Source organism: Staurois parvus, unplaced genomic scaffold (assembly GCF_062004578.1).
Source record: "Staurois parvus isolate SC_StPar_1 unplaced genomic scaffold, SC_StPar_1.0 ptg000775l, whole genome shotgun sequence".
In the NCBI taxonomy this organism is placed as follows: Eukaryota; Metazoa; Chordata; class Amphibia; order Anura; family Ranidae; genus Staurois; species Staurois parvus.
Genome location: NW_028318571.1, coordinates 493,363 through 518,414, shown reverse-complemented (window position 1 = coordinate 518,414; position 25,052 = coordinate 493,363). Strand labels below are relative to the sequence as shown.

General features: G+C 47.0%; 1 protein-coding gene across 1 annotated transcript in view; it reads left to right on the top strand.

Annotated features, from left to right (window-relative positions):
• Positions 1-25,052, top strand: part of MARCHF6 (membrane associated ring-CH-type finger 6) — a gene marked incomplete at its 5' end in the record, with an annotated part of 388,473 nt that overhangs the window by 348,541 nt on the left and 14,880 nt on the right. The window contains one exon of the mRNA XM_089654544.1: positions 18,103-18,238. Within this exon, the coding sequence (XP_089510670.1) occupies positions 18,103-18,238 (136 nt within the window). The remainder of the gene's footprint in view (positions 1-18,102; positions 18,239-25,052) is intronic.

Here is a 25,052-nt window from a genome sequence, read left to right as displayed (position 1 = left end):
TAATTTACCTGACCCAGTAACAATCGCTCTCAGGCTGCGGCACATAGATTGTGGTCAAGTGAGCTGGAAAATCTCTGTGCAGGGTGCAGCTGAGCGTGGCATTGTTACGCAAGTGGCAGTGTGGTTTTAGATTGGCTAGTCCTTCGGCCACAAGTCGGTGAGAAGGGCTGGGGGTCTGACACCGCGCCTGTCACAGGCATAACTATCTAAATAAATTGTGTACAAATAAGAAATGGAGTGCATTGATATTTTTATATCAATGCTGTCAAATGCATAAAGTTATACATGCATAATCAATCATCAAATCTTCGAACACCCCTTCAGCAAATGAGTTTAGCCATCCAATGTTTGGGAGGGCGCAAACCTCAAACTCTTATCCAGAATACTAATTTCCTTGTTAGTGAGCATGGCCTTACTTCGATTAAAAATCCCCGCTCCTACTACATCCTCTTTTTTTCTTCATAGTCACATTCCCCCTCAAGTTCCTTTCCCGGGACAGAGGGATTTTACATGCGCCTATTACTTTTACTTAATCCACTTGGTAAGTAGTTGGCATGTATCTTAATTAAAAAAAAATCCACATACACTACACTATGTGGCTCTTCCAGCTTTACTTTTATGTCTGCATTGGCTAAACCCATTTACTCAGGAGGTGTTAGAACATTTGATGTTTGATCCCTTGGATGCCTTTTCCCTTCAACAGGGACCATTTAAATTCACATGCTCTTGTTGATTCTTGTTAGTAGAGTCCATTAACTTTGGTACGGTTCCTGATGTACACTGAGGTGGTGGAGCATTTGGAAGTTTTACTGTGTGCTCCATTGATTGTTCAAGATTTACTTTTCTTTGGACAATTTTAATCACTGTTATTTTTCTGGGAATTCTGATTCTTTTTCTTGGGACTATTTTCTGTATATTATGCATTTATAACTTTATGCATGTGACAGAATTGATATTTTAGTGCATTTATTTACTTATTTGATGTACTTGATAAGCTGCGCTCAGTCACAGTGGAATATTTTGAGCTTAACATGCCATCTGTCCTTTACCCAGCCACGGTTTGGAAGGTATAGAAAGTGCCTGCATGTGACCTTCTCATTCAAGGTGTTTCTCTGCGACGTCAAGAATGGGAAAAACGCAGGCTACAACTGAACTCTGACTTTGCCTCTGCCTGCCAGGGGGAGCAGGCAATTTTGTTCGTAGGGCAGTGCAGCTTATAAATATAGCTAGTTCTGACCCTGCCATGCTATATTTCTTAGATGTCCACAAGGCATTTGATACCATTTCTTTGGACTACATGTTTTTCGCTCTACAGCAGTGGGTATTCATTGATGATTCAATGATCCTTTCCTGCATATCTGCTCTTTATGCCCACCCGTCTGCTATCCTATATTTATGCTGGCAATGCCCCCTTTCCTGTCTTTAGGGGCACTCAGCAGGGATGCCCTATTTCTATTTATCTTAGCGCTTGAGCCTTTGGCAGTGGCCATAGGGACCCACCCTGACCTGTGGTTTGCCAACAGTATTTTAATGTATGTCTCTTCACCTTAACCACCATTGAACAACATAAGCTGCTCCATTTTATCTGGCTTTGTTAGAGGCCAAAATATAAAAAAACACAAGAGGGCACCTCGGTGTAGCAATTTATTAAAATGAGTAAAAGACAATAAAAATGCATTCACTAGTTAAAAGTGAATCAAGGCTTGCCATAAACCCATATGGACCTCCATAGGATCTTCATGAGGCTGCGGAGCTCAGCAGGCAAGCAGCTGTCTGAAGCAGAGTTCTTGGTGGAAGTACAGCTGTCAGGCTTCAGGCTGGAACATAGTGGCTTCCAGGTATAGCAAGATGGCTCCAATCAGCACCTCTCTCAGCTGGGTGATGGTGACAGGAAGTGGAGGGTGCATGGCTACATGTTTCAGGGCAACAGGACCATGCATTTTTCAAACCATCCTGTGGTTCATGGGAACTTCACATCTCTCTACCCATGCCAGATTTTTGGGACCCATGAATGCTTGAACATCCTCTACCTTCCATATGATCATGTATCGTGGGCTGGCTCACGTGGGACCCTATCAGCCCCCTTTTTTTACACCCCCCCCCCCCCCCCCAGGCAGGTCCCCCTTCCTTTTTCTGCCATCCGACGAGGTTTCTGGGCGGATACTCTTTCCCTTCCTCTCACCTTTAACCGGCGTACAGGCCTACAGCACTGCTCTGAGCTGGCCTGGTCAGTATGCTGTATGAGCCTGATTTTTCATTCTGCTATAAACTCATGGCCACTTCAGGGACCATGAACTTATATCAGAACTGTTCATCAGAATCTGCTGAACAAACCAATAGCTCTGATTGGCAGCTATCAATCCGCTGATCAGAACCATTAACCTAAAATGTGACACTCCCTCCCCACCCATTACTTTTCCCGCCTCTCCCTCTGGTAATTGCAGAGCCTCCCTGCAGCTGTGACCCCCACAATCTTCCTGCACCCCCGAGCACCGATTTTCCCCCCCCCCCCTCCAGCATAGCCGATTCCCCCCTGCCAGCACCGATCCCCTGTGGCTCTGCGATTACTGGCTTCCCTACTCTGCCTCTACCGGTGGTAATTGCAAAGTCTGCAGCCATGACCCCCAAACAGTTTCTGCCCCCCCAGCACCGATTTCCCCCCCCCCCCCAGCACCTGCCGATTACTCCCCCTGCACCACTGTCAGCACCGATCTCCATGGCTGTGCAGTTACCGGCTTCCCTCTTCTGCCTCTCCCACTGGTAATTGCACAGGAAAGGGCATATCTCCCAGGTTGCAGCTGTGCCCCCCCCCCACGATCTCCCACGGCCCCCAATGCAGTGCTGCTGGCCGGCATTCCCTCCACCCACTCCCACCGGCTGCAGCTGCTGCGCAGGTTGCCATGACTGTCAGGAAGAGCGGGGGGGGGGGGTTGGTAAACCTGTGTTTTAACCAGCCTCTTTTCTTTCCTGAATGAACAAAGCAATCTATAGTCAGGGCTCCGGGAATGACCAGAGGTGTGTGGACCGACACAGGGAAACACAGACTTCAGGTATAGTGTGTACAACAATATAATTTATTAAGGGCAACACAAACATAAACGCAGTGCAACAAACCAAACCCAAAACTAACACAAATACGTACAACAAGGTGCAACAAACCCAAACCTTAACTGATATATATATATATATGAAGCACAACGTAGTCAGGTGGGCCGGGTCGGTCGCTAACGGGCAGACAAGGTACAAGGAGGTAGGCAGAAGATTGGTCAGGAGTAGCCGATTTCAGTGCAGGCAGAATTCAAGCAGAGTCAGGATCAGGCAGGAAGCAAACAGAATGCAGGTACAGGGGCTCATGGGAACAATACACCAAGGCCCTGACTGCAGGCCTGGCCATTCCTTAAATACACCTCCAGCAATCAGCCTCAGGTGATGGCTTGATTGCAGGAGTGAGCTTCTGGCTGCTGAGAGCACCCGCTGGCCAGCCCTGGTACTGCAGCCCACAATGCAGGTGAGTCCCACCACCATTGGCGAGTCCATTCCTGACAGATCACTTTCTCTCAAAAAAAGACCTTAAAGCGGAGTTCCACCTGAAAAAAAAGTCAGCAGCTGCAAAAACTGTAGCTGCTGACTTTTAAAATACAGCTACTTACCTGTCCCACTGTCCAGCGGTGTCCTCACCACCGCTGGTTTCACTGCCTGTCTTCTCTCCCTGATGCCGGCATCTTCAGTGTGGGCACCTGGCTGTGACAGCTTGCGGCTTCACAGCCGGGTGCCCACTGCAGATGTGCAAGCCAGAAGTCCTGTGCTTTGTAAATGGCCCCTGTAGTCTTCTGGGACCTGTCACATGTCCCAGTAGACTACGGGGAGGGGGGGAAGACAACTTCCGCTTCTGATCGCCTAGGCGACCCCCCACCCTCTCCTGCTTCCCAAAGGTGCCAATCCTTAATGGGGAGCGGGAGACAAGGGCTTAAAGTGGAACTTCCCTTTTTGGGTGGAGTTCCGCTTTAAGGGTCTGTTTAGATCAGCAATGGGCAAACTACGGCCTGCGGGCCGTATACGGCCCGGTGGACCTTTTAATCCGGCCCGTGGAGCGTGATACTGCCAGGATGGCTGTCAGGATGTGTGTAGGCGGGGTAGCATGACGAACGTGAGGGGAGCTAGGCTCCTCTCACAGTCCGCCCTGAAGACTGAAACGGCGCTGGAACACGGCGAGAGGAACGTGCGGAGCAAAGGTAAGTGAATTGACACAGGGGGGACTTGGCTTACTACTTGGGGGGGAATAGTACTATGGGGTATGAAATACTATATGAGGGATGAATTAATATGGGGGATGAATTAATATGGGGAATGAATTACTATAGGGGGGATGAATTACTATATGGGGAATTAATTACTATGGGGGGTGAATTACTATGGGGGATGAATTACTATATGGAGGATTAATTACTATGGGGGATGAATTACTATGGGGGATGAATTACTATATGGGGGATGAATTACTATGGGGGATGAATTACTATATGGGGGATGAATTACTATGGGGGATGAATTACTACATGGGGGATGAATTACTATGGGGGATGAATTACTATATGGGGGATTAATTACTATGCTTACTATGGGGGAATATTACTATACTTACTATGGATGACACATACACATCATTCATCTACTCTTGGTCCGGCCCCCGGGTCCAATATATGAACCCATTGCGGCCCTCAAGTCAAAAAGTTTTCCCACCCCTGGTTTAGATCCATAATGTCTCTCCACCCCCCCCCCCCCCACAAAAAAAAATGAAGAATATTACAAAATATTTAAAAAAAAAACTCCCTTGTCTCTGAAGCCTGATCTGCATTCGGATTAGGTGAGGAAGAAATCAACACCTCCCAACACCATTTGTAACCCCATTTTTGCCAACAAATGCGTTGACAGTCACAGCCCACTGATTTCTATGGGGCAGCCGGATGGAAACGGGCCGCCTTTCCATTTACACAAAATTTGTCATCCGATACACCGGATGGATGGGGAACAGAACCCCATCCATCTGCTTTTAGCGTACAGGATAGGATTGGACGCATGTGCACTGACACCCAGCGATCCATGGAGAGCTATGGATGGTCCGATCAGACAGGCGGACTCGTTTGGACCGTCAGTGTGAAAGGGGCCGTAATCTCCCTTGCCCGTGAAGCCCGTTTCACAATAGGTTCACACACCAGTGGCTACCGACAGGTGGCGAGGGAAGCAATTTGACGGCTCCTCACCCCCTACTTCAGCCAGGTTAAAACCCACCCATTTTTGCCGATAAATGTGCTGCAAGGGCGTTTTTCAACGCTTCCGCATTGACTTAAATGGGTAGCGTTCGGAAGGCTGCATCACAAAAGTCGGGTCAACTTTTCAGTGCACGCAATTGTAAACACCCCCATCTGCTGCCTACTTCAGTTTAAGGGGTCGGTTGGCAGGCGGCAGAAATGCAGCTCAAAAGTAATGTATATAGCTCCTGCGCTATGAAGTGGAAAAATAAATAAATAATAGCTATACAGCTGCTGACAACCAAAACCTTATACCTATAAGTAAATAGTGCTAAAAATATAAATATTATAATATATAAACAGACTGGGGGCATAGTCACAGATAAAGTGCTGTTTTCTGCGTGAGTGCTGTTTTTGATGGAGTGCTAAGAAGCAGTTGAACACAGCAGTTTAACTGAAGCAGGGTAACTCAAGCAGCAGGAAGATACAACAACAAGAAACTCTACTGCGCTCTGGACAGACTGCAAGCAAACACCCTGGGAAACATCTCCTACAAGTCTGAGTCCCACTCCGTGTACCTTTTAATATGTCTCCTCTACTCCTCCTTTTCATATTACTATCCTGCGTTCCCAAAATCGAATTTCTTTACCCCTCTGCTCCACCCCAAAACTTGTACATCTCACCCTCACTGCTACCATCTCCCTACTACTGCTCTCATCTCCTCCTGCTGATACTTTACTCTCCTGCTGACCCAAACACCAGGACTGGAAAGCATGTACACTCGTGTACATCCCGCTCCCATGTTACTTTCCTCTCCCTTCTTCTTCTCCTACCCTCTGGGGATATCTCCCCAAACCCTGGTCCTCCAGTATCTCACCCGAACACCAGGCATCCTCTTTCTTCCAGGAATAGCCGCAATCCCCTCAATTTAATATCAGTCCTCGTGCTCCCAAAAACCACCCTCCCTTTTTCATGTGCGCTCTGGAATGCCCGCTCTGTCTGTAATAAGCTTACCTCTGTCCATGACCTTTTTGTCTCCCACTCCCTTAAATTACAGAAACCTTGCTTCAAGCAGCAGATTCTTCTTCTCCCGCAGCACTTTCCTATTAGGCCTTCTCTGGACCCACTAACCCAGACCCAGTTGTCGGAAAGGTGGTGGAGTTGGTTTGCTTCTATCCCCCACTGAGCACCTTTCAAGTCCTACCTAACCCTCCCTCTCTATCCTTCTCTTCTTTAGAGACTCACTGCATTTGGCTGTTTTCTCCCATTTCTCTGAGGATTGCAGTGATCTTTCGGCCTCCTGGACCGGTGTCCCGCTTTCTTGATGATTTCTCTGCCTGGCTACCCTACTTTCTCTCCTCTGAACTACCCACTATCATTCTTGGAGATTTTAACATCCCCATTAATGTGAACAACCCAGCTACATCCCAACACTTCAACCTAACCTCATCTTTTGCATTAGCACAATGTATACAGTCCTCCACTCACTTTGATGGGAATACATTAGACCTTGTTTTCTCCCATATTTGCACTCCCTACAACCTCACAAACGCCGCCTTTCCTCTCTCTAATCACAATCTCATCACCTTCACAGTGTCCTCGTCTTCAAACACCTATCCCTCCAAGCAGCAAACCATTACCCGCAGAAGCCTTCACAACTTGAACCCTGCTCCTTTCCACTCTACAACTGACCAACTCTATGACAGAATCTCTCCCCTGACCTGGCCACTGCTGTCTACAACAGTTCGCTTTCATCCACACCAGACTCACTTGCTCTTCTAACAACACGAAGCATCAGGCCCCAACCATTACAACCTTGGCAGACTGACAACACCAGAAATCTTAAACGACATAGTCGTGCGCTGGAGCGATTATGGTGTAAAACCAAAATCTCAACAAGCATTCACCCTATATAAATCTGCTTTCTTAACATACAATTCCTCCCTCCATGCTGCCAAACAAGCCTACTTTGTCACTCTTATTAATACCTTGTCATCCAGTCCTCGTCGTCTCGTCTCTACTTTTAACGCTTGTGGGATCACAAATGTATCCTCCACGAACAGACTCCCCTCTGTGGTATCCTTCCAAATAGTAAAGGCCACTTCAGTAGTATGCGTTTAGCATCTCAGGTCCCCTTCAGGTTCCCTTCAGATGTACGTAAGCGTAATACTGCCAACTCACATACGGATCATAGTAATGACATGAAAAGGAGATCCTCCATAGTGCAATACCATTTATTAAAAATAAAAAGACATAGTATTGCCAATTGCCCACTCACTTGGTATCAACAGATTACAAGCATTCCAACCTCATGCTATGGGTATAGTTTACATGGGTTATTTTGGAGTAGCAAGATGGCGTCCACGCCGGACGTGCGTCACCACCTGCCTACGCGTTGCGTCCTGATTATCACATGACTTCCTCAGGGTAAAAGACAGTTTACTGGAGGGGTTTCTGATTGGCTTACGAAACACTTTTGATCTTTCATGAAAAAACGTCACTTGTCATATCAATATAGATAACAATTAGGGTCACTATAGTGTTTACCAGGTCATCCTTTCTCCATATCCCTAATTACCATCAATAAATACTTATTGTATGGTCAAATCACATTCTTTATCATCCTTAAACATGTAAATAATGAATCCTTTGAAAAGTAATCCTTTCAAGTCTGACTGAGCTATCTGCATTTTATCACCCTTGCAAGTTTGCAAATGACCTCCTTTGAAATGTAACAAGTGGCCCCTGAGTGCCAAGGTGATATTGCATAAAATTAACATAGCAATGAGTCCTTGGTTGCTTTTGTTGTGTAAAATACATTTAGCTCAGTCATATTCTGGCTTGGGTCACAAGCCTGATGAAGGGGTCCTGCGAGACTCCGAAACATTGCCTTGTTGTAACTATGTGATCGTTCATTAAAACTTTTGGACCCATATTGGTGATGCTCGGTGTGCTGGTGACATTTTCCCTTGCTGATTCTGTTTGGTTCCAGCCAACGGTCGCTGCAGCACCCACTTATACACACAGCCATTTTTAAGGCAGGAAGGTGTGTGTTTGGATTGTACACTTGCATGTACAGTATAGTGTGCACTCAATACTTGGTTGGGGCTCCATTTGAATGAATTATTGCATCAGTGTGGTGTGGCATGGAGGTGATCAGCCTGTGGCACTGCTGAGGTGTTATTGAAGCCCAAATTGCTTTGATAGCGGCCTCCAGCTTGTCTGCATTTTTGGGTCTGGTGTCTCATCTTCCTCTTGAAAATACCCCACAGATTCTCTATGGGGTTTTTGTCAGGTGAGTTTTCTAGCCAATCAAACCAGGTATTGGTACTTTTGGCAGTGTGGACAGGTGCCAAGTCCTGCTGGAAAATTAAATCGGCATCTCCATAAAGCTGGTCAGCAGATGGAAGCATGAAGGGCTCTGGAATTTCCTAGTAGTGGGCTGCACTGACTTTGGACTCGATAAAACACAGTGGACCAACACCAGCATTGCTCCCCAAATCATCACTGACTGTGGAAACTTCACACTGGACCTCATGCAACATGGACTCTGTGCCTCTCCACTCTTCCTCTGGAGTCTGGACTCTGGGACCTTGATTTCCAAATGATATGCAAAATTTACTGTCATCCGAAAAGAGGAGTTTGGACCACTGAGCAACATGTGTAGCCCATGTCCTGGATATGTCTGTGTGTGGTGGCTCTTGAAGCATTGACACCAGCCGTAGTCCACTCCTTGTGAATCTCCCACAAATTCTTGAATGGCCTTTTGCTTCACAATCCTCTCAAGTCTGCGGTTATCCCTGTTGCTTGTGCACCTTTTCCTACCACACTTTTTTTTTCTACCACACTTTTTCCTTCCAGTCAACTTTCCATTAATATGCTTGGATACAGCACTCTGTGAACAGCCAGCTTCTTTAGCAATGAAGTTTTGTGACTTCACCTCCTTGTGAAGGGTGTCAGTGACTGTCTTCTGGACAACTGTAAAGTCGGCACTCTTCCCCATGATTGTGTAACCTACTAAACCAGACTGCGAGACCATTTAAAGGCTCAGGAAGAGTTAATTAGAGTTAATTAGCTGATTAGATGTGACACGATGAGTCTACAATATTGAACGTTTTCACAATATTCAAATTTTCTGAGATAGTGAATTTTGGGTTTTCACTAGCTGTAAGCCATAATCATCAAAATTAAAAGAAATAAATGCTTGAAATATATCACTCTGTGTGTAATAAATCTATATAACAGGAGTTTCACTTTTTGAATTGAATTATTTAAATAAATTAACTTTTTGATATTCTAATTTATTGAGATGCACCTGTATATGTGCTAGAAAACAAGCTAGACAAACTAGACCTATTCTTATTCTCCCAAAGCTGAATGGAGGACTAGGTTTCCCAGAACAGGTCAGATAACATGAAGCAACCCACCTAACCGGACTGATTGAATGGGTACACGGTTTGAAACCCTGGGTCAAACTAGAACAAGCACTAATCAAGCCAATGCTGGCTGGACTTCTGTGAATTCCTAGCTCCCCAGACTTACCAACTATCAACTAGCACCTAGCACCAGCGTATAGGTGCCACGTTGTAGACAACTAGAGCCTCTCCCACTGAGCCCCATGCTCCCTATACTAGGGATACTACTATATAACAGACTTTTGACATGGTCTCTCAGACCCTTAAGTCTGTACCATTCTCAAACAGGGGATCTTTCAAATGATTGATTTCTCCTCTAACAACTGCCCTATTAGTAGAATAGACCTGGAGACTATATTTGCAACCAAACAATGCATTTTTTGCTGCTGTCAACTTGGTGCATATCTTCTTACCTTACCCGAGGAACCTGAAACATTAAGGGCACTCTCTCTATTTAAGCAACTACTATCTATTTCGACCAGACCCCAGTATGCCACACCTTTTCACATCTCTGCACCACACTGACGGGTGCAAGAACCCAACATGTGCACATATACTTGAAAGCATGTAAATATCAGAAAGATGACTATAAGCTCCTCACAAGGTGTTACAGAACACTTATGATCCTCCTTCGAATATTTCTACAAATTTCTTATCTATGCTGGATGTGTCTAGTGACAGAGGGGGTGGGGCGTGTTACATGTTTTTGGGTGTGCCCAGGAATTTGGAGGCTCTGTAGAACCAATGGTTATAACTTTTACAGTTTTGTCTCTTGCAAAGAACCTGCTGCATGATACCCCCTCTATCCATCAAAAAATACAAAAGCTCATTGCTAAAACTGTTAAGCCTTGCATGCGGGCCATTTCCAAAAAAGCAAAGGTTTGCCATTCAGAGATCCAGCAGTTGGAGAACTTTACTCTGGTCATGAAAGACTTTGCTATAAAGCTCAAATGCCTCTAGATTCCTAACCAAGGGAATAGTTATGCTTCTTACACCGCCTGAAAATTAATTCCTTTCCGACACGGGGAAGGAGTGCCCTCTTTTTTTTTTTTTTTTTTTTTTATCCTTATCCATCCCCACTCCTTCTTTATGCCCTACCTCACCACCTCTTCCCACTCTGGGAGAGAAGGGGAGTTTTCCACAATCCCTTTCTCCAATATCCCAATTTTTTCCTTTCCTTCACACCTTCCGTACTTGTTAGTCTACCCTGGACCTCTTTACTCCTGCTCCTACACTCTTTAGCTTTTTTCTTCATAATGTATACATTAGAAAATAGTACAATGGACACAATATCTGCAAAAGCCTGATTTTCTTCACAGGTAATGCAACACCTTCATATGTATAGCAAACACAAACACTGACATGACAAACACAGACAAAACATGGGCACTGTACTGTGAGAGGGAATAAAAACCTTTGAAAATGGCTGCCGATGCTTTGTGTCATAAGTTGGGGTTTCATCCCAATAGGTTTAACATTTTACAGAAAGTGACAGATTTATTTTTCACCCCCTACCTCTATGGGACAAATGTACCTGCCTTTGCTATCGTTGTATGGTAACATGTATTGTCACAGATTTTTGTACAGTTATTTTTTCTTAATAAAGAATTTTTAAAAAACTATAATTATGCTTAACCCCTTGACGCTGACAGCACACAAATATGCGGCCTTACGGAACTGGGCTTTTTTCCGTGGGGCCGCATATTTGCGTACCTGTCTTTGTGCTGGGAGTGTGCCGCCTAGCAAAGAGACCACGTTGTCACTGAGAACCCCGGGTCCCGTTCTAACGACTCCCAATTCCAGGTCACGTGATCACTGTGATAGCCTCTGATTGGCTATCACAGTGATCAGTCACTGTGCAGCCCAGCCCCCTTGTTTTTTCTCTATGAATGAAGAAGAGAGATACATTGTATCTCTAACTCCTGGCATAGAGAGAAAAAAAATGTTTGTTAAAAAAATAAAAAAAAGATAAATATTAAAAAAGAAAAAAGAAAAATACCTAGATCAAGGTTTTATCTAGTTCAGTGCCAGGGTTAGTGTCTGGGTCAAGGTCAGGGTAAAAGGTTAGGATTTAAAAAAAAAAAATTGGTGTCAGTTAGTGTTAATGTCAGTGTGTTTTACAGTAGGTAAAAAAAAAAAAATACAAAAACAAAACGCGCACTATTGTTTCTGGGCTGTACTACGGGTACAAACAACAAATAACATACACATATATGGTATCGCTGCGATTGTCAAGAGCTGGAAAATTTATTTTGGGTTGTTCTTTGGTGGTAGGTTATGGTCGTAACAAGAAACACAGCTAAATAATTAAAACTATTTTTTTTTTTACTATTTTGGGCCAGTTTTTCTTTGATAATAAAAAAATTAGGAGCTATCCATTACCATTTACCACCAAATGAAAGCCCAATTTGTCCTGAAAAAATCAAGTTATAATCCACCTGGATGTACAAAGTAGTGGTGATATGTACGGTCTTACTATCACATGTCAACGTTGCAGAATTGTGCTTCGGCATTTAGATTTGTTTTACCCTTAGGCGTGAAGGGGTTAAAAGGGTGCCTACTGTACAAAGTTTTATAGAAGAAAGCCACAACTTCATTGAATATTTTCTTTTCTCCTGCTTGAACACATACGTTGCGAGCAAAAACTTAATGCTCTCTGCCAGACCTTGCTGCATGTCTGCAGTCCCCATCATAGGCTGATATGCCCCCTGTTTTGCCTCTCTCTAAATGACTGACAGCTTATGCTTATAGGGAGGCAAGCCCTGAGAAGATAAAAGGGGATTATATACCTTGACTCCAAATATCAAATACCAGAAAAGAGAAAGCTTTGAGTTCTCCTTAATTCAATAAAAAGCAAATATGCAACACCAATAAAAAATTAAACCATTTAAAAATATTCAAAGACAGTACAAAATTGTATTGGTCGGATATCCCCTAGAACTCCCCACAAAGACAGAGCCTCTAAAAGCAAATTAAAACAATATTAGCCATATACAGAATGATCACTAAATAGCAAAATTTTTTTTTTCACCTGTTTAATTTCTTGGTAACACAAATTGCTAATTAGCCAATCACATGGCAGCAAGTCAATGCATTTAGTCATGTAGACGTGGTGAAGACGACTAGCTGACATTCAAACTAAGCATCAGAATGGGGAAGGGGATTTAACTAACTTTGAACAGGGCATGGTTGTTGGTGTCAGACGGGCTGGTCTGAGTATTTGTCAGGAAAGGACTGGCCAGCAATGGTGGGACTCACCTGCCTTTTGATCTGCAGTACCAGGGCTGGCCAGCGGGTGCTCCCAGCAATCAGAGACTCAACCTTTCAGCCAGCTAACACCTGGAACTGATGATACTGGTGTATTTAAGGGATGGCCAGACTTGCAGACTCTGCCTTGGTGTTGTGTTTGTCCTGGGCCCTGTATCTGTCCTGCATCCTGTTTCTGTTCCTTTGCTGACCCTGCCTGATCTGAACCGCTGCTGACTTCTCCTGCTCTGATCCCGGCTCGCTCCTGACCATCCCTCTGCCTGACCCTCTGTACCACGCTGCTTGCTACCTGTTCTGATCCAAGGCTTGTGACCCTGACCATCCCTCTGCCTGACCCTCTGTACTACGCTGCTAGCTACCTGCTGAACCTGGCCTGTGACCCCGACCCATCTCCGCTTGCTCCCCCTGTACCTACCTGCCCTATTGATATTGACCCGGCCTGCCTGACGACGCTTGCTTGTATGTACTGTGGGTGGTTGGTTTGGTTTGTTTGCACTGTATTATGTTTTAGTATTGCACTGCGTTTGTTTGTATGGTTAGTGTTAATAAATTATATTGTTTATCACATATCTGAAGTCTGCGTTTCCCTGCGTCAGTCACACACCTCTGGTCACACCTGGGAGCCCTGACATTACACCAAGGCCAATCCTGACCAGAAGTGGCTGCACAGGGAAGCCATCTTGGCTTGTTGCTGGGAAGGATGGATCTGGATGAGGTTGAGTATTTATCTCTGCTAGTGCTTGATGATAGAAAATATGCTTATCAGACGCTGAAGGAGTATCCCCGGGATGAACTGCTAGAATGTATACGGCTCGCTCATGTTCTAGTAGATCAGGGCACAGATTTCTCTATGGTGCAGCCATTGATTAAGGTTTGTGTTGAGTTGGTTTCATCTGGTTCCCCCGAATGCAGGGATGAATTTTTGCCACCATTTAGTGCAGACCAGGTAGAGTCCCTGGTGTGGTTATTAGAGGATGATGTGGGTTACTTTCTGGAGCGTTATTCCACATGTTCACCACAGATACTAAGAGATTGTATAAACGCAGTGCAGTCTTTGGTCAGACAGGCTTTGTGTAAGCTCAGCTTTGTTCAACCCATACTGCAGACATGGACAGACTTGTTGCACCCAGCCTCAGTCAGCTTACAAAGACCCAGTCCTGCTTCTAATCTATTTCCTCAAAGCTCTACTCCTGTATTCCCAACAACTCCCCCAGTTACAGCCCAGTATACTTGGCTATCTACCGCATGTCAGTACCCTGTTCCCACTCGCTGCACCTATCCTGCCTTTAACCCTGTAAAAAAGCCCTCTGTAGCAACTGCTCCCTCTCCTGTTCCATCCTCCAGTTCTTCTCTGTCTCCAGCTGCTCCATTCGTTTGCAGACCTGCGTTTACTTGCAGTGCTCCAGTAGTTAAAACCAGAAAAAAGCGAAAATTCTTTCCAACCAATACCATCCTGCCAGTATCCAAACCGGTGAACCTGCCTTCCGTGGTTCAGCCTGAAGCCTCTACTCAGCCTGAATCCTCTACTCAGCCTGATGCCTGTACTCAGCCTGATGCCTGTACTCAGCCTGATGCCTCTCTTCTGCCTGAAGCCTCTACTCGGCCTGAAGCCTCTACTCGGCCTGATGCCTCTACTCGGCTTGGAGCCTCTACTCGGCCTGGAGCCTCTACTCGGCCTGAAGCCTCTACTCGGCCTGAAGCCTCTACTCGGCCTGAAGCCTCTACTCGGCCGGACGCCGGCATTCAGCCTGATGCCTCTACCCAGCATGATGAACTGATCCAGCCTGACGATCCTATTAGGCCAGTTGACTCGATGCCCGCTGTTGATCCAGATGATCCGGTACCTGATCCGGTGCCCGCTATCGTGCCAATTGACTCAGAGCCCGCTGTCGTACCTGGTGACTCGGTGCCCACTGCCTTGCCAGATGACGCGGTGCCCGCTGGCGAGCCAAATTACCTGATGCCTGGTGACCCAGGGCCCGCTGTCATACCTGGTGACCCGATGCCCGCTGTCGAGCCAGACGATCCAATGCCTGGTGACCCGGTGCCCACTGTCGTGCCTGTTGACTCGGAGCCCACTGCCTTGCCAGATGACGCGGTGCCCGCTGTCGAGCCAAATGACCTGATGCCTGGTGACCCGATGCCCGCTGTCCAGTCAGACGATCCAATGTCTGACCCAGTGCCCGCGGCATGCCAGTTGACTCTGAGCCCACTGCCTTGCCAGATGACGCGGTGCTCGCTGTCGAGCCAAATGACTTGATGCCTGGTGACCCGATGCCCGCTGTCCAGTCAGACGATCCAATGTCTGACCCAGTGCCCGCGGTCATACCAGTTGACTCGGAGCCCACTGCCTTGCCAGATGACGCGGTGCCCACTGTCGAGCCAAATGACCTGATGCCTGGTGACCCGATGCCCGCTGTCCAGCCAGACGATCCAATGTCTGACCCAGTGCCAGCGGTCATGCCAGTTGACTCGGAGCCCACTGTCGTGCCTGGTGACTCGGTGCCCGCCGCTTCGCCTGGGGGCCCGAGACCTGTCGCTCCGCCTGGGGGTCCGGCGCCCGCCGCTCCGCCTGGGGGTCCGGCGCCCGCCGCCCCGCCTGGGGGCCTGAGACCTGTCGCTCCGCCTGAGGGCCCGAGACCTGTCGCTCCACCTGGGGGTCCGGCGCCCGCCGCTCCGCCTGAGGGCCCGAGACCTGTCGCTCCGCCTGGGGGTCCGGCGCCCGCCGCTCCGCCTGAGGGCCCGAGACCTGTCGCTCCGCCTGGGGGTCTGGCGCCCGCCGCTCCGCCTGAGGGCCCGAGACCTGTCGCTCCACCTGGGGGTCCGGCGCCCGCCGCTCCGCCTGAGGGCCCGAGACCTGTCGCTCCACCTGGGGGTCCGGCGCCCGCCGCTCCGCCTGGGGGCCCGATGCCTGTCGCCCCGCCTGGGGGCCCGATGCCTGTCGTCCCGCCTGGGGGCCCGATGCCTGTCGCCCCGCCTGGGGGCCCGATGCCTGTCGCCCCGCCTGGGGGCCCGCCGCTCCGCCTGGGGGCCCGATGCCTGTCGCCCTGCCCGGGGGCCCGCTGCCTGCTGCTCCGCCCGGGGGCGCTTTTGCCCGGTGTGCCTCTGCCCGATGTGCCTCTGCCCGGTGTGCCTCTGCCCGATGTGCCTCTGTCCGGTGTGCCTCTGCCCGGTGTGCCTCTGCCCGATGTGCCTCTGCCCGGTGTGCCTCTGCCCGATGTGCCTCTGCCCGGAGTCCAGCCCGATGTGCCTCTGCCCGGAGTCCAGCCCGGTGTGCCTCTGCCCGGAGTCCAGCTCGGTGTGCCGCTGCCCGGAGTCCTGCCCGGTGTGCCAGTCTTTGATATCCCGCCAGTTACCAGACCCGGGCGGTGGAACATTTTGCCCAGCTAGGACTGTTTGGAGCGTCCTGAGGCCGCTCCTTGAGGGGGGGGTACTGTCAGGAATGGACTGGCCAGCAATGGTGAGACTCACCTGCCTTTTGATCTGCAGTACCAGGGCTGGCCAGCGGGTGCTCCCAGCAATCAGAGACTCAACCTTTCAGCCAGCTAACACCTGGAACTGATGATACTGGTGTATTTAAGGGATGGCCAGACTTGCAGACTCTGCCTTGGTGTTGTGTTTGTCCTGGGCCCTGTATCTCTTCTGCATCCTGTTTCTGTTCCTTTGCTGACCCTGCCTGATCTGAACCGCTGCTGACTTCTCCTGCTCTGATCCCGGCTCGCTCCTGACCATCCCTCTGCCTGACCCTCTGTACCACGCTGCTTGCTACCTGTTCTGATCCCTGGCTTGTGACCCTGACCATCCCTCTGCCTGACCCTCTGTACTACGCTGCTAGCAACCTGCTGAACCTGGCCTGTGACCCCGACCCATCTCCGCTTGCTCCCCCTGTACCTACCTGCCCTATTGATATTGACCCGGCCTGCCTGACGACGCTTGCTTGTATGTACTGTTATCTGTGGGTGGTTGGTTTGGTTTGTTTGCACTGTATTATGTTTTAGTATTGCACTGCGTTTATGTTTGTATGGTTAGTGTTAATAAATTATATTGTTTATCACATATCTGAAGTCTGCGTTTCCCTGCGTCAGTCACACACCTCTGGTCACACCTGGGAGCCCTGACAGTATTTCAGAAACTGCTGATCTACTGGGATTTTCACGCACAACCATCTCTAGGGTTTACAGAGAAAATATCCAGTTAGCGACAGTTGTGTGGACGAAAATGCCTTGCTGATGTCAGAGGTCAGAGGAGAATGGGCAGACTGGTTGCTGGGACATACAGATGGTAGGGTCAAAATTTGTTGTAAACATGAAAGCATCGATCCATCCTGTCTTGTATCAATGGTTCAGGGTGGTGGTGTAATGGTGTATGTCAAATCATTTACTTGACTTTTGTTGAACTTGCTGTTAGATTTTTGCAGGCGCTGATCATTGTATTTTGACAGCAGCAGGTCCGACTATCAGAATAGAATTTATACTAAATGTATACTAATGTAAACATACACCATTACACCACCACCAGCCTGAACCATTGAAACAAGGCAGGATGGATCCATGCTTTCATGTTGTTTACACCAAATTTTGACCCTACCATCTGTATGTCCCAGCAACCAGTCTGCCCATTCTACTCTGACCTCTGACATTAGCAAGGCATTTTCGTCCACACAACTGTTGCTCACTGGATATTTTCTCTTCCCAAAAACAGAGCACTTGCACACTGCAGTGATCCATGGTTCCCCAGCTGTTGAAAGCAGGACATGACAGGTGAGACCACCTGCCCAATCACAGAATAGGATCACTCTGCATAAGAGAACATGCCCCTCACCTTGCTCAGCACTTTTGATCTAGACTTACTGTGGTCATATGACTGCAGGAACAAAGCTCTCCAAAAAGGCATTTGTTTTGCTTTAATAAGTGTAACTTTTTTTTATGTATATATGATCCTCCAGATAAATTCCCGTCTTAATTTCATAAACTTTACAAATGCTCTAAGTCAGGTTTAATAAGGGTTAACCATGCTGTAAAAAGATAATTTCCTGTAATGCGCACACTCCCACTACACTAACAAAAATTTAAATTTTATCTTTATTTTAATGCAAAGGTGTTTGTTTTTATATTTATTATGCAAAGTTTTTCAAGTTGCAATTAATATAAACATATTGGTTTAACTTACAGGTGTTACTGCTGAAATGCAGAATCTGGTTCAACGTCGTATTTATCCTTTTCTGCTAATGGTGGTTATTTTGATGGGAATATTGTCTTTTCAGCTACGACAGTTTAAGCGCCTTTATGAACACATAAAAAATGACAAGTAAGTCATTATAAATCCTTTTTAAAAAAATAATTTATTGAACCAGCAGAGGTTTTTAGATTCTACCTTACTTGTTTTATTATATAAATATATTGTATACACACATGCACAGTCTATGAGGGTAGACAACACCAGCAGGCAAAAAAAAGCCATCTATGCATGCAAGTACAAACACCCAAATAAACAAAATACAAGGAGGTTACAGCACAGTGAACTTAAAGTTGTTGTAAAGGCTCAGGGTTTTTTTTACCCTCATGCATTCTATCTATAAAAGTAAAAACCTTCTGTGTGCAGCAGCAGCCCCCTAGCCCCTCCCTCTAAAACTTATCTGAGCTCCATCTCGATCCAGAAATGTGGCTGAGGGCAGTTGCTCTCCCGTACTGTCAATTACAGCCAGTGAGCCAATATGAAGAAAGCAGGGGTGGGGCCAAACCACGCTCTGTGTGTAAATGGACACGCAGAGCAGCGGCTCAGGAGCAAGCCTGCTCAGGTATAGCAAGCTGCATGCTATGGGGGCACTAGACAGGAGAAAGGGGATGGGCATGCCGGCAGGGGACCCAAGAAGAGGATCGGGAGTGCTCTGTGCAAAACCACTGCCCTGAGCAGGAAAGTATGATGTGTTTTTGTTGTTTTTAAACAACAAAAGAAAAGCCTTTTAATATCACTTTTACTTATTGTTCCTTCAGAGAATAAAGCAACTTCAGGCATCCTTACCCTTTTTAATTGAATGACTGCTCCAGTGAGGATGGAGGCAAGGCTATAGGCAGGTACTAGAGGTAGGGGACTCAACTATTAGAAGGACAGATAAAGCAATCTGTCACAAAGACTGTGATCGCACAGAACAGTATGATGTTTATTGGAATCTTGGGTTCAGCCCATCGTGGATCAGATGAACAGATTCATATAGCCATATTGGTAGCAATGACAAAGAGGAAGACAGAGCATCCTAAAAAACATTTTCAGGTACTTAGGACTATATTGAAGAAAAGGACCTCCAATGTGATATTCTTGAAATTACCTGTACCTTGAAGCACACCAGTGAGGAGCAGGAGCTTAGGCAATTTACCAAGTGCCTGAGGAACTAGTGCAGGAAGGAGGGTCGATTACTGGCTGTATAGCAGGGACTCTCTAAAAGCTAAATGGAGAGGGTGCAGCTCTGTTGGGGGAGAGGATGACCAAAAAACTAGGGGAACTGTTAAACTAGGTATTGGGAGGGACTGATCAGAGGAAGATATTCCATCTAGTGAACAAAGGGCAGTAGGTGCTACTGAGGTGTAACTGGAGTACCTAGGCCCAGCATGTTTGGACTGACAATACTACAAAGCAATACTAAAAAGCATGTTCACAAATGTTTCTCCTGTCTAGTGCCCCCATAGCATGCAGCTTGCCATACCCGAGCAGGCTTGCTCCTGAGCCGCTGCTCTGCGTGTCCATTTACACACAGAGCATGGTTTGGCCCGACCCCTGCTTTCTTCATATTGGCTCACTGGCTGTAATTGACAGTAGGGGGAGCCAATGGCTACCACTGCTGTGTCAATCAATGAGAAGGGAGACCCACGGGAAAGCAACTGCCCTCATCCACATTTCTGGATCGAGATGGAGCTTGTGATGCACAAAGAGGCTTTTAACTTCTTGGGAGTAACAGATACTGGCTTGCAACTGTCCAGGGAGGTTTACGCCTTGTAATGAAAGGACAGGGTAGGTAGAAGAGATAGAGGGGTGTGCATGTACATCAAGAGTGATTTTCTGGTGAACACTACTATTGGGGCAAGGGAGGCTTGAGCTTGTGGCTGGAGCTTCAAAGGGAAATTAATAGTGGGTGTATGCTACATGCCCCCCTAGCTAGAAGGATGAAGAGGAGACCAGTCTCTTTTCACAGAAATGGCAGCGAGGTAGGGCAACATTATCATCGTGGAGGACTTAAATTATCATAGAGAACTGCTTACTCCTTTAAGGCTTGCCATATCTTAAATGTCTGGCAGAACAATTCTATGTGTCAACTGATAGATTCCCCAACTAGAAATAATGGTCTGGTTGACCTGATAATTACTGGTCATTGCTAGACCATTTTTCCTAATCTTTAAGGACAGCTTACTTGTACTGGTACTAATATTCAAAAAAGGATCGAGATACATACCTGAAAACTACAGGTCAGTCAGCCTAACATCAGTAGTTTGTAAACTATTGTAGTGGATGATAAGGGACCATAGCCAAGAATTTGTTGATGCAAATAGTAGTTAGTAGTAACCAGCATGGATTTATAAAATATAATTTTTGCCAGACCAACTTATTAACATTCTATGAGGAAGGGAGCTGTAATCTGGATAGAAGAAGGCCTGTGGATGTAGTCTATCTAGATTTTGCCAAAGCATTTGACACAGTACCCCATAAACACTTAATTTGGCATAGACGACCGTGTATGTACCTGGATAGAGAACATGGGCGTGTCCAAAGGGTGGTGTTAAATAGCATTTTACGGGGTGTGGCTTGGCGCATGGAGTGTTAGCAGCAACCCTGCTTAGCTCCCGACCCGGACCTCCGTAACTGGCACTCTCCCTCCCTCACGGGCTCTCTAACACACCCCGCATGGGGAAGAATCAACACCGGACCCCCAGGGAGCAATGGGGAGCCGGTCTGGTGGCAGTATGAGCCTGTTCTTAACACGATCCAAGCCTCGGGCACCTCGGCCACCAAGTTGGCGCCGGCACTTCTCCCCTACTCATCCTCCGTGGATACAGGGCACCATGCAGATGAAGGGCAGATAAGCCCTCGGGGCTCTCTCTCCTTCTGGGGAATCTATCACATAAGTTCAGCAGGCCCGGGGCACACAGAGATATTGCAGCCCCTTCCCAGCATTCTCTGCTCTGAGGATGGCTGGGATCTGCAGTCCCACATGAAATCCCTGCACACCTACATCAAATCCCTTCCTACATTTTGAACAATGTGTGAAACGTATTGAAAACAGATACAAACAGGAAATTTCTGATCTTTAACAAGATATTTGTGTGCGTATGGAAGGGATTGAAAACACCGCTGCTGACCTGTGTAACGCTTTACAAACCCACGAAGAGACCCTTAACTCCCATACGGTTCTTATACAACAGCTTATGTACCAACAAGATGACATTGAGAATAGGAACCGCCGTAACATTATCCGTATCAGGGATATACCCGAATCCGTTGAACCTAAAGATTTGGCCGCAGCAGCTACCGCCATCTTCAATCAACTACTCCAGCAACCTAAAGACACCTACATTGAGTTGGACTGCATACATCGCACGATGGGCTCAAGAAATCCTGATCCTTCTTTTGTCCGTGACATTCTATGCAGGGTCTTTACTTTAAGGTCAAGGATGTCATTATGCGTGCGGCCAGCATGCAGGACACCATCCTATTCAACGAAGTACCGGTGATGCTTCTCCCTGATCTTTCCCACCAGACTCTAGCTATGCGCAGGGCTCTGCGCTTTCTCACTCAGATGCTGCAAGAGAGGCTTATCCGCTACCGGTGGCCGTTCCAGCTTCACGCCTCACAGAACGGTAAATCTGCCCAATTCCGCACCCTTGGAGACCTGCCTACATTTCTCGTGTGTTCGAACTGCCCCAGGTGTCCCTCCCAGACTGGCTCCTTCAACTTCTGACCCCAGGCCTCCCTCTCCCCTCTTCCTGGCAGCGGTCTGATCGCAAGAAGAAGCGTTCCAGATCCTCCTCTCAAAAGATCCCGGAGTTATGACTCCTTATCTACAGGAATTGGGAGGTCTCTCTACTCCTCTTCCTATAGTTTCTACACTTTCTGATGGTTACCTCTGATGGTTCAGTACCTTATATTTGTGCCTGTTGGTTTTGTTTTTTGTTTTAGGTTCTGGGGCTGTGGCCCGTGGCTAATCCCCGGGTACCGCCACCGCAGTTTTGCCGTGACGGGCGGGGACGCATTTAGCCCTATCCTTAGGGGCTTTGGGCCCTTCCTTGTTTGTTTTTTTCCACACCCTGTCCTTACCATACTCTGTTCATTTTTATTTGTTGGGGTCGGGGGCTTATTTTCTCATGCCTGTTTGAGGGATTATAGAATACGTTTTGTAGAGGCGGTCGCCCTCATTTATGGGTAACCTTCCTCAAGTTACCATTTGCCTGTGGGAGACCTGGGTCGGGATCAGATACATGTGCCTTTGATGTTCCCCACCTTGGCCTTCAGTGTACTGCGTAGTATTACACTGTATGTTATTTTGACAGCTTGCCTGTCTAGTAGTTTTTCCGTCTCCTTTTTTCTCTTTTTCTCTGTTCTTCTTCTCTCAACTTCTCTTTTTCACTTTTTTTTTTTCTGGGGCGATTCAGCGGAGCTCTTTTGGTGTCACGCTTTTTCCTATTTGTTCCCCCACAACCAAATATGACTCCGATAAAATTTTCTTCTATTAATTGTAGGGGCTTTAACACTCCGGAGAAGTGGAGCCAGGTGCTCTACCATTTCCATAAATGTGGCACACAGATCTTACTACTCCAGGAGACTCATTTTCGCTCTGATGGTATCCCAGTCCTCCACAATCGTTACTATAATCAGTGGTATCATAGTACTAATCCGCAGATTAGGTCTAGGGGGGGTGTCGGTGGCCTTTCATCATACCTTCGGCCCGGAGGTCTTGGACTCCCTAATTGATCCTACTGGTCGTTGCCTCTTCCTTAAATTGAAATACCAAGATTTTGTTTTTACAGTGGCAAACCTCTACGCTCCCAACCTAGATCAGGCTCCGTTTCTTACGGATGTCCTTTCCCAGCTGTCCGCTTTTGGGGGTTCCTGTCTTATTGTCGGAGGGGACTTCAATGTAGCTCTCTCTCCTTCAGATTTGGACACTTGAGTAGGTAGATCTTCTCTCTCCTTATCTCAACTTAAGTCGCGCTTGCATGACTTACACCTAGTGGATGTTTGGGGTATCCAACATCCTTTGGAGCGAGACTATAGCTATTATTCTGCAGCTCATGCATTATACAATCGTATAGACTATTTCTTTGTCTCACAGTTTTTGCTGGATTGCCCGACTTCATCCTCTGTCCGTCACTTCTTGTGGTCAGACCACGCTCCAATCCATCTTACGATTCAAGACAGGCCACCGTCTGTACGTCATTTTTCGTAGCGCCTGAACGACACCCTACTCAAAGATTCTCTTTGTATTGCGGAGATATAGAAGACTATCCAGGACTTTATTTAGGATCACACAATGGACACTACTGGCCCTCTCACTCAATGGGAGACCCTCAAATGTGTTCTTAGAGGGGTTCTCATTAAACATGGCTCTCACCTAAAAAAGGCTCGTACGAAGGAGATGTGTCGATTATTTTCGCTTATCGCAGGTTTAGAACCATCCCGCAAACGTACGTTAGACCCGGTGCTTACGGCCAACCTATCAAACGTTCGCAGAGCTTTACTCCAACTTTTAGATTCATCCTCCCTTATTGCATGAGACAAAGCACGCAACACCCATTACTCTTTAGCTAACAAATGTGGCCAACACTTGGCGCATGTACTACATCCCCGTCCATCCCATCGTCCAATTCAATACATCAAGGAGCCTGATCATTCTAAACTCTGCCACAATAAGGAAATCTGTTCTGCGTTTGAACGCTATTATTCTCAACTGTATAATCTTTCCTCGGCAAATCCTGATACCCCCCCGTTTCCTCCCTGCTGGTTATGTCCCAATATATGGCGGAGACGGTGTTACCTGTCCTTGATGCCCAAGACGCATTGGATCTGGAGAAGTTGTTAAGGCCCTGAAAAATGGTGAGTGCCTGGGTCCAGACGGATTCACCCCTCGCTTTTACAAAACATTCTGTGCCCAATTGGCTCCGCTTCTGGCTCGAGCGTTTAATGTCATCGACGATTCGAATGTGCCTTCATCAGCTTTTCTGTCCGCTACCATTTTGGTTATCCCTAAGTCGTGTAAAGACCCTTCTCATTGCAGTAGCTATCGCCTGATTTCTCTACTTAAGCTGGACGTTAAGCTTTTTGCTAAACTTTTAGCGAACTGTCTTTCCCCTTTTCTACCAACCTTGATCCACCATGACCAGGTTGGCTTTGTTCAGGGTCGCGAAGCCCGGGATAATACTTACAAAATGATCCATCTTATCTCTTACATCAAACGGCACGGTTTAAAGGCTTATTTGACACCGAGAAGGCGTTCGATTGTGTCGAGTGGTGCTTTCTCCATCTTACCTTGAAACAGATTGGTTTGGGTTCACGGACCCTCGCTCGGATTATGTCCCTCTACTTTAGCCTCTCGGCATCTGTCCTGGTTAATGGCACGATTTCCTTGTCCTTTCCCATATCGAATGGGACCAGACAAGGATGCCCCCCTCTCGCCTCTTTGTTTTAGTAATGGTACATCTTGCGCAAGCCATACAAGCTAACGACTCAATACTGGGCATACATACTCCCTCCGTGTACCACAAATTATCCTTATATGCCGACGACCTGCTAGTTTACGTTCAACAACCACTTGTCTCCCTCCCCAGTCTTTTCCATGAATTCCGTAGATTTAGTTCCTTCAGTAACTTTAAACTTAATATCTCTAAAATGGAGGCCCTCAATATTTCTCTACCTGCCCATGTACTGGCGAACCTTCGGCCTGGGGGTCCTGATTTCTGCTGATCTTAATGCTTTATAGTCTCTTAATTATTTACCCTTACTTTCATGTATTCAAAAAGATTTGGCTACATGGGGCACTTCAACCCTGCCCTGGTTTGGCCGTATCAACACCCTCAAGATGGATACCTTACCTAAGCTATTATACGCTTTTTAGACGGTACCGATCACTGTCCCTAAG